The sequence below is a fragment of the Chaetodon auriga genome, chromosome 10 (assembly GCF_051107435.1).
Source record: "Chaetodon auriga isolate fChaAug3 chromosome 10, fChaAug3.hap1, whole genome shotgun sequence".
Taxonomy (NCBI): Eukaryota; Metazoa; Chordata; class Actinopteri; order Chaetodontiformes; family Chaetodontidae; genus Chaetodon; species Chaetodon auriga.
The window spans coordinates 6,257,004-6,266,951 of record NC_135083.1 but is presented as its reverse complement, the minus strand read 5'-3'; the positions used below and the strand labels follow the sequence as shown (position 1 = coordinate 6,266,951).

General features: G+C 42.5%; 1 protein-coding gene across 1 annotated transcript; it reads right to left on the bottom strand.

The window, feature by feature from the left end:
* Positions 1 to 305: 305 nt before the first annotated feature.
* LOC143327097 (matrix remodeling-associated protein 8-like) lies at positions 306 to 9,678 on the bottom strand. The gene is made up of 10 exons (XM_076741272.1): positions 9,550 to 9,678; positions 5,934 to 5,960; positions 5,507 to 5,827; positions 5,313 to 5,414; positions 4,756 to 5,217; positions 2,014 to 2,172; positions 1,871 to 1,901; positions 1,715 to 1,794; positions 1,570 to 1,623; positions 306 to 1,444 (listed from the first exon to the last, which is right to left on the bottom strand). The coding sequence occupies exons 1-10, from the start codon at positions 9,575 to 9,577 to the stop codon at positions 1,419 to 1,421; spliced, it is 1,290 nt and encodes a 429-aa protein (XP_076597387.1). The 5' UTR covers positions 9,578 to 9,678; the 3' UTR covers positions 306 to 1,418.
* Between the last annotated feature and the right edge of the window lie 270 nt (positions 9,679 to 9,948).

Genomic DNA, 9,948 nt, shown 5'->3' with positions numbered 1-9,948 from the left:
GTTACGCTCCTCAAACGACAGTCTACAGTCCCTCTGCCTCACTCATCTCTACTTACCTCAGTTATTTTCATCTGTCCATTTCAATTAATCGATCATTCAATCGCTTGAATGTGAGAATTCTGACTCTTGATTAATTGATTATAAAAACAGTTGATTAAATTAACAGCTGACAGCTAATGATTAATCAATTAATTGTTGCAGCTCTACTCCAAATCCTCAAGACTCCACAGGCTGCTGATACATCATATCATAGTCCCTTATTCATCCAAACACCAGCTGTGTGGGTGAATTGATGAGTCTGTGGCCACTGATGTGAATCTTTAATAGACAAATCTTTTTTTAAAAGGAGACCAACATACGAGTGTGTGCAAGAAGAGACAAAGGTTAGGGTTACAGTTTGTGATTTAGCATTACTGAGACGGTAGACACTCCTCTCCCTGCAGTAAACCTCACAGAGCTATAGCCACACAGTTTATCACATACCATTGACCAGCAGATTTAGTCATGAAAATTCAGTGTTTTATAAACCAGGGTACACTGTACATGCTTGATGCAAACAAGTACTGCACAGCCCATTAAAGAACCAAATAATGGCTAAAAATCTTTTCTTTTTTTTTTTTTTTTTTTCCTGAGTTTCGGTCGACTGAGCCTTTAGTCCATGGTCCTACAATTGCATTATTTTTCAGCTGGCAAGTTATCAATGAGCAGATGTATTACCAGAGCTTGTATCTGTCCATCTGGGAAAGGAACATTAGAAGAATTTAAGTCCATATAGAAAATAGAAAAGTTTCGATTCTTTTGCATTTTGTCACCACAGTTGAGTTTTGTGAAGAAGTACCAGGATTTGTTTAAAATGTCTTATTATCTATAGCTAGAAATGTGTGGCACTAGTTTCCAAACACTGTCTGAAATTGTCTACATACAGTAAATTTACCACTGAAACATGATTAAACACCTTTACACATGACGGTACAGCAGAATTTGTGCAAAAAAAAAAAAAAAAAAGGAAAAAAAGAAAATTTCAAGAATAGAAAAGAGCTGTGAGCTTGCAGCTCTGTAAGCATGCAAAGTACACATACCACATACTTTAATAACCAGCATGCATTTTTGTAGACAAAAAAAAATGTAAAAGGAGGATTTAAAAAAAGCCTAATATTAAAAAACCAATGAGCACAAAGTGTAAGGATCAATACATTTAATCATACTGTTATAAGAGCTGGTGAGAGTTATATAAAAAATATCGTGTAAAAAATGACGGTGGCTTTTAATGAAAAAGCTTAGTGTGCTAGAGTTACAGCAGAGGGAGCATTCCTCCTGTCCTCTCCTGGGTTTCCTCTTTATTTTCCCTTCTCTCCACGCTCCTTTACTCTTCCGGTGTTCGCCCTGGACCTGCCAGCAGCATCTCACAAATATCGCACTCACTTCCACAGCTTCCCATCAAAGTCTGAATGAGGAGGCGGGAGAGGGACATCATATCAACTACACGTCACGTCTCTTATCTGTGCCTGTAAGGATGTTGCTGCTGGGTGTTTATTTGCTGAAACTCAACTCTGCACGATGGCTACTCACCCGTATTGCAGTCTTTGGCCATGCCTCTCTCTTTGAGTAGGTTGTTTTTGTAGTCTGTGGATCGTGGAAAACACACAGGTTATGAGAAAGTGCAATTTTAGGTAATGTGTGTTTACTGCATGTGTGTGGATGAGGCTTACTGTACCTGAATTCAGAGGTTCTTGGTTGCAGGTCTTCAGCTCTGTGCAGTCTAATGACATTTCGGCTCCACTGATCGCATGTCCCCTGCACAGAAATAAGCTTAGAATTGGACTCAGTTTAAAGGAATAAATACACGATTCATTTAATAGAACCGTCTTACCGCTCAGATCTACGCAGCTCGTAGTCCTGCCCTGAAAAAAAAGATTGAACACAGAGTCTCAAACTCACTGCATCATCTGTGTGTTTTATAATTATAAAGCTTGTTGTCAGACACAAAGCAAGAACAATGGGAGGGTTGAATACCTCTGCTTTTGCGTCGTCGAGTCAGAACAATGACAGCGACAACGATGACCGCCAGCAGTACGAAGGTTGCCAGGAAATAGCCCAAATGCTGCACGAAGTAACCGCGATGCTCGGGGAGGATGACGTTCACCACACGTGGGCTCTCCACCTCTTCAGTCCCTGAGGGCAGAACAAACATGTCCTATGATAAATCAATCAATCCTCAAACCCATAGAAGAAATATTCCACATGGGAACTCAATGTGCTTTCAGCTAGAACAGCAACTGGATGCAATGCCGTATTCTAACCATGATATATTGGATTGTTACATTGAATTAACATAAAGCAATAAACAGGGATCGGATTGAAATGCATTTCTACATAACTAAATGTTTCTATTCCCCCCTGAGACTTCTTCTTTTTATTTGCTTCCAAAAGCCAGAGACAGAAGGAGGGAGAGCAGGAGTTAAATGTCAAAACGCTCTTTGGCAGTAATGACTTCCAGACCTGATGTCATGCAGCTGTTATTTTTTTTTTCTTTTCTCCTCAGAAAAACACAGGCAGACCAGAAAAGAGGAGGAGAAGTGTGAGGAAAGAGAGACAAATTCTGTTATGTGGTCTGTCTGCATGTCTGTATTGGTTTTCCATCTTGGCCTTTTCACGTCTTTCCGCAAACAGTCTAGTTTCTGCGTGCACGGAAAATAATCCCACGACACCCTCAGCAGGGCTCGTCAGTGAAGTCTCTAGTCCGACGGGCCCGTCTGAACACATATCTGAGTGCAACGCAGGCAGCTTCCAGTCTCTCCGTGACCCAGACTGGTCGTGTTCTCTTAAGTTGACAATAATTCTTCAAAACGACAAGCACAGAAAATATATAATGGGCTTGGAGATGCAAGAACATAACAACTACAAACTGTTCTAAGTCTACTATAAACAGTGTGCTACTTTTTGCAGTGTAACCCTTCAATGCATGTTTACATAGCTGTTGAAAGCTAAAAACAAATGTGTTGTTATTATAGTCTTTCTCCCTAAATTCAAATGCAGCCTGATCACAGGAGCCAGATAACAGAAAAAAAAAATGGATCATGAGAGACATCAAATATTTCCCTCTTGAATATTCCTCTTAAATATAGCATTTCTCTATGGTCTCTCATTAAAGTGGCTAAGTTGGACACTAGTAAAACTGGGCACCACTGAGGGACTAATGAGGAAAACATGCGATGTATCATCTCTGATCATGCTTTCAAAAACCAGCCAATCATAAGAAAAATTATTTATTAAATTAATTCTGACTTAATTACCAAACCTCCGAAGGGGGAGTTTGGTTGGCAATTATCACCTGTCATTGTTAAATGTCCCAAATGTGCATAAAGCTGCAAAGACGTGTCCAAGGTCATCGCCTCTAGAGCTCGACTGTCACAACCGGAGCTGCAGCCGCATCCCTGCGGAAGCCCATTTCCATTTTCCTGACACATCTGACAAGCGCGTGTGTGTTGACGGCTATTTCACGTATGCCGCACAGAGGTTAGCCTGTGTTTTTGCTCCTGTGGGATTTGCACCATTTGCAAGTCAATGAACTGAAGGACAGCATCTTCGCTTTCAAAAGATAAAGATTTCTACTGAAGTGCTGACAGCCCACAAATCGCCTCATTTAATGGTTACAAAGACATGATGTTGTAATCGTTCTTGCCATAAATAATTGCAGCATTAGAGTGAAAAGCTCTCATGAATTTCAGATGATTGCTGGCATCGGCGTGAGCTGGACCAACTTTGTTATAGTCTGACAGACTGTAAAAGCAGCAGTGCATAAATAAGAAGTGAATTCCAATATGAGGTTTAGTCAGACAGGATGTGCATGTCCTCACAACATACCTATGGAGCTAATAAACAGGCTGCTATTTGTTTAAAGGGGAGGAGGATCTATAGTCTAACACATACCTTCATCCCTCCCTCCTTACTTTTCTCTTTCATGTCACAGCTGGCCCAGATGTTCAACAGATGTATCAGACTTCTGTGTATCTGCTGGCAAAAACGAAGCTGATACACATCAGCACAGAAACAGAGCAGACTGGGAGAAAAGAAGAAAAAAAACTAAACTCGAGATACAGTGTCACCAGTCCAGACATGTGGTTGGGACTTTTGGAAAATGGGGTCAAACGGAGGAAAAAACACAAGATATGACCCTCCACTCCCAAAATTACTGGCTGTTAGAGCCTACTCCTTTGCTCAGCGCAGTTAAAATGTCTCCAGCTGTAAATGAAAAAAAGTGGGTAAGGAAAATGAGACCACTTCCGTTGCAGCCGATTTAAGGCTGTTTACTGCAGGCAGGATCTCAAGCCAGCAAATAGTTGACTCCAGAAAAAAATAAATAAATATTTCAATTTGCAATGCTGAACTCACAATCAGCGGCTAACAGGGGGGGTTTTCTTTCTTTCTTTCTTTCTTTCTTTCTTTCTTTCTTTCTGTCTTTCTTTCTGTCTTTCTTTCTCATCTAGCCTCTGCATTCCTTCTACCTCCTCCCTTCCTCTTCAGCTCAAACACAAAAACAGAGAGGACTGAGGAGAGAACTGGCAAGAAGAAGAACTGATTCAACTGACCAACTATGCCTATAAATATAACAAAAAAAACCCAGGAGCTGTGTTGTCACTCTATGCACAATTTAGGCAAGAAACCATATGGGGAAAAACATTTACCATTACCAACATGTGGAAAAACAAAGTTCTAGTGTGTTTCTTTTGATGCTTTTAATTCGGAGTCGCTTACTTGGCTCTGGCACGTCATTCTGGAAAACTCTGGGTGCTGTAGTGGGAGCGGAGGGAAGTGGAGGTCCCACCGTGAGCCTGAAGATGCGTCTCTCCTGCAGCCCGCAGTAGTGGTGATGCAGGTGGCAGGAGTACAGGCCTTTATCGACAGGTCTCAAGTCAGAAATGGACAGCGAGAAGTCCCCTAAGGTAAAAGCATCCTCCGCCACGCTCATCTTGCTCTGGGCAAAGAGCGGGCCATAATCCCGGCGCTCTCCGGAGGCGTAGAGGTCCACCAGGCGGTCGGCCTGGTCAGGACGCACTCCAGGGGCCTGGAAGTCCCAGTGAGCCACCTGCTGCTGGTCCTCCTGGAGGCCCTCTCTCCACAGGGGGCGCCGGTTCACACAGGGCAGTGCCACCGAGCTGCCTAACAAGACCACGAACACAGTCTTGTCTCCATCCCAGTAACGTTTCTCCCTCCGAGCTGGAAACATATGAGTGTATGACATTACTATTTAATCCACTTCACGCATCATGACTGATGGAATATCATTCGGCTGCATGATGAGGAGGCCTCACCTGACTTTGTGACGTTGAGCTGGATTTGAATGGACTGGTGAATCTGGCAGTAGTGATGGTGCAGATTACACGTATAAACTCCTTTGTCAGTTGTGGCCACATCTGAAAAAAATAAGCAATCAAACAACCGTGAGGTGAAATTTTAAAGAGTTGCTATTTTCATGGTGCCACTGGAAAACACAGCAAAGCCTCACTGTTGATGATCAGGGAGAAGTTGCCATCTTTGAACGCAGAGTCGGGGATGGAAATGCGTCCCTTGTTCAGGCCATTGTAGACCCTCTGGCGCGCTCCTGGAGACATGTCCAGGACTCGCTCCACGGAATACTCTGGGCTGCTGCGGACCAAGTCCCAGTGCACCACCCTCTGACGGTCCTTCAGTCTGTCCCGGGTCCACACCATGCGGGGGCTGTGGCAGGGCAGAACAGCCTTTGACCCTGCAGGCAGGGTAACGTTCTTGGCCTCCACCACCACACCAAGCCTGCTGCTGCTGCTGCTGCTGCTGCTCTGGCTCCATGCTGACATAAGGAAATAAGCACAGGGGCTCAGAAGATCAATGCAGCAATGACATAAAGAGAAGCATCAGTCAAACAGTAAGTAAGTGCATAAACAAAAATGTCTTACCTCCTGGCAGGAAGAGCACAGCAAGAACTGAAACAGACAAAAACACGAGTGATTAGAGATATAAATAATATACAAAAAGACTCAACATAATGCTGTCGTGGCTCGAGAGTTTAGGTTTGACCTGGACTGACCCAACAGTGAAAGATTTCAGTGTTGCAGCAGATGTGGGTTCAGTGAGAGGACTGTTCAGAATAACACAGCAAAGCTGAAGAAACAAGGACGCCATGAAAGCCAACGTTTTAAAACGGAAAAGTTCCACACAGGAATACAACAGCAGGAAACAAACTAAACGCCAGATGCTAACAATATTCTCTGGGATGTTTTGCTGTTTGTGTCTTCTCACTCGAGAGATAGGGAATTTTCCTACAGCACATTTGCTATTTCTAATACTCTTTTCCCACAGTGCTATTTCCACGTCTGTTTACCGAAAGGCCAACGGAGACGCGTGCAGCCAAAGCATACAGAGCCTCTATTCATCCTGGCTGCCGCTGGCTTGTTGCAAGGCCGTGATCCTGAGGGGCTGAAGAACCGGGCTGCCCTTCAGCTCACGTCAGTCACACCTGTGTATTTTTACTGTACTGGTAATGGGTACTGTGAGCTATAGAGGATAGAGGTGCATATATTGCAGTGTGGTGTTACGTGTGAACACATTCAGCACATAAAGAAACCTAAGAATAAAGAGGGGATTATTCAATTCAAGTCAATTATTCAATTCAGCGTCTCAAACTACACTTCGGCTCGTACAGTGCAAAGAGGTCAAAATATAGCAAGAAGTGAGTCCACGAAGAACCTTCAGAACAATCAATAAGATCAGTGAAAATGTGGTCACAGCTGTTGGTTCTGGTTAAAAACCCGGCAGCTTCTCAGTTGTGTGCAGTCTGTAATGGATCAATTGATTTTCAGAAGGCAAATGACAAACAGAGAAGTTTTAAATGTGGAAATTAATCAACCTTTTACAGTGAAACTTCATACTAAGTCAGATTAGCAGGTAATCTTAAAATTCCTCTTGTATAACACAATATATATATTCAGTGATGGCACCTAATAAAGTACAAACTGGAGGTACTTTTTACTTCTACTCCACTTCAGGACAGAGGTGAATATTTAGCTTTTTGCATAATTTCTTTGACAACTAGAATTATTTTACAAATTAAGAGCATATTTATAGATTCATCAACACAACACTATTTAAGTTACTTTAAAACTAGCTCCACGTCGACCAGCCACAACAGTAAAATACTACTTACACCTGAATGCCTCTTTAATATTAATACAGTGATACATCGTAGTATGACACATTTTTCTTTTGTGAGTACTTGTACTTTCAATAATTTGACTATAATTTGCCAATAAAACTTTTATTCAAGTTACATTTTCAATGCTGGACTTGTAATAGAGTATTTCATATTGCAGTACTGCTACTTTTACTCAAGTTAAAAATGTGAATACTTCCTCCACCACTGTCTAAAAGCAGCAAATGACAAACAGCACCATCGAGTGCTTTTTTTTTTGAAATCACTGAGTGTGATGGCCTAACACGGCCTTCTCCATCCAGATGTTTTCTCATCACGGCAGCACGTGGTTGATTCACTTCATATGTGAGCACAGCTAACGGTCACGTGAAGAGCGAGTTCATCTCATCCTATTCAAACAATACCTCACTGCTACTGTGCTTTTACACAGTGATTAGCGCGCAGCGATTTCATCAGTATGCACCAGTCTATAATAACACATCGAGCTGAGCGAGATGACTTCAGCACACACGCTGGCACCGGAGAGGAGACCTCATGCTGGAAAACTTTGGTGGGTTTTCTATTGAAGGGTATAAACTTTCCTGCAGAAGGTAAAACAAAGTGTCCCGGCCTCTGCAATTTTCTCTCATCTCTCCTCCAGACACACACGGGCAGATGACTCACGAGGCTGGTTTAACACTAAAAGCTTAACTATGTGCTGCTGAGTTAATAACAGGCATTTACCAAATGACCTGCAACATCACCACTGTCATTTGTAACCCCGGGAATCACACGGAGAATCACTTAACAGGCTCTCATCCCTGAGGTCAAATTAAAAAAAGGTTTATACGTCCAACTCAACTATAAAACATGTATTTGCTCAGCACAATTTCTATGATTCATGGATGTTGTGGGCGTGTGAAGTTTGCTCACAGCGCCGTCACAGGTTGACAATAAATCAAACAAATGTGTCCAGCCGCAGACTCAGATAAACACTCAGAGATACCTTCAGAGGCCCGGAGAGCCTGTTGACTCTGCTGTGGTGTGTATTGAAGAGCAGCCAAGACTTTCCATTGCTTCTAGTCACATAAACTCCAAATTATAAACCATAATACAGCATACCATCTCCTTGTGAGTTAGAAACCTGTTGAATAGGTTGATATGCGTACTGTTTTCTACAGATTTGATGTTTATGGGTCATTTTTCTAAGTTTAATATTGTCTCTGTGTAGTTTTATCCTCATTTAAGTGACAGTAGAGCTCAGTTTGTGGAGGATCAGGTGATGTCTGACACCTCCTTGGTTATGTTTTATGTTTACCTGATCATGGCCAAATGTCATAGCTTTAAAGTTGAACAGAAATACAAAGGAAGCATCACCTCAGTGTGTGGGTCCCTCTCTGCTGAACAAAGTGCGACCTTTGGGGGCCCTTGTCATTTTCTGCCTCGTATGAGCAGCTACATGTTTATGAGCTTATGTTGTTCAAAACAGCACTTCTAATCTTTTCCATGCCGTGTTGCTTGTAGCCGTTCATTAAGACAGAGGCGATCATAAACATGGCTGGCGTGGTAATCCCCCTCCTCCGCGGCTCAAAGCAGCCCACTCGTGGTGAAACACTCATTACTGACACATATAATGACTGGCTGCTGGATTGTGCTGACTCCTCAGCTCAGACCGCAGTAAACTAGAAACACATTGGGCCGAAGCCATCAAAAAACCCGCACACACACAACGTCAACAGGCTGCAGGCGAAGTCGTGCGGCGCTGCTACGTCTGCAAGGCTGCGTCTCACTTTCAAGTCCACGAGGGTCCAATTTATCCTCAGGAGGAACAATATTTCAAAATAAAGGCCGTCGATAGAAAAGCTCAAGTGTGATGTAATTTAAAATGAGAGGAGGACTGGTGGACTGATGATGAAGACATGAAGTAAGCCAATAAAATCAAAAATGCCCTGTGAGGATTGTACCAATAAATAAACAAATATATTGCCATCTCTGTGTAAATAAATACCTATTAAATGAACAAGATTCTGGGTTTTTAATATTGTACACGCCCTGCCACTAAAACTACTTTAAAAGGATGATCATGCTGATTGATGTTTAAAGCACATAAACACATAATCAGCTGCACAAACAGAGGAAAAGATGACCCAGCGAACATCAGTTAAAATATTATTAACGCAAGCTGTGTTGGTTCAGTCTTAGATTTAAGTGCACAGGTATGTGGAGGATGATGTATTTTTAAAGGAGATATTTGCAGTGCTGTAGCAGACCTGAGAGCTGAGCAGCTTTCGGCTTTTGTTCTAACCTGGATCCAATTATGGCACAAAGAAACTTCCCTCAAGTTGTTTTTTCTCTTTTAAAGGCAACACAAGTGAAGAACTTACTCTGAAGGAGAGTCATGTCGAGGTGCATGTCTTTTTTTCAGTGCTGGCAACGGAGGTAAAAGCCGGACAGAGGTGGAGAGCTCATCAGTTGATAAAACAAAGCGCTTCAAGTTCACCGAGCAGCAGCTCAGCTGGATTTTGTTGTGTTCTTGCAGGCTGGAGCCTCCAGACGCTCCGCCTCCGCCGGCCGATGAAATCCAACACTGCTGCAGCCTTCACCGAAAACATGTGTAGCAAGAGTACAATAAATGTTTTAGAAAACAAGGACAGGCCAACACACGAGACAAATGTGAAAAAAAAAACACTGAAGGTACAGTCTACCAATCATCAGCAAAATTCCAATTAAGACTTTCTAATTCTCCATCAATCCGGTTGAGAGGTCTGATAATACTAATACTA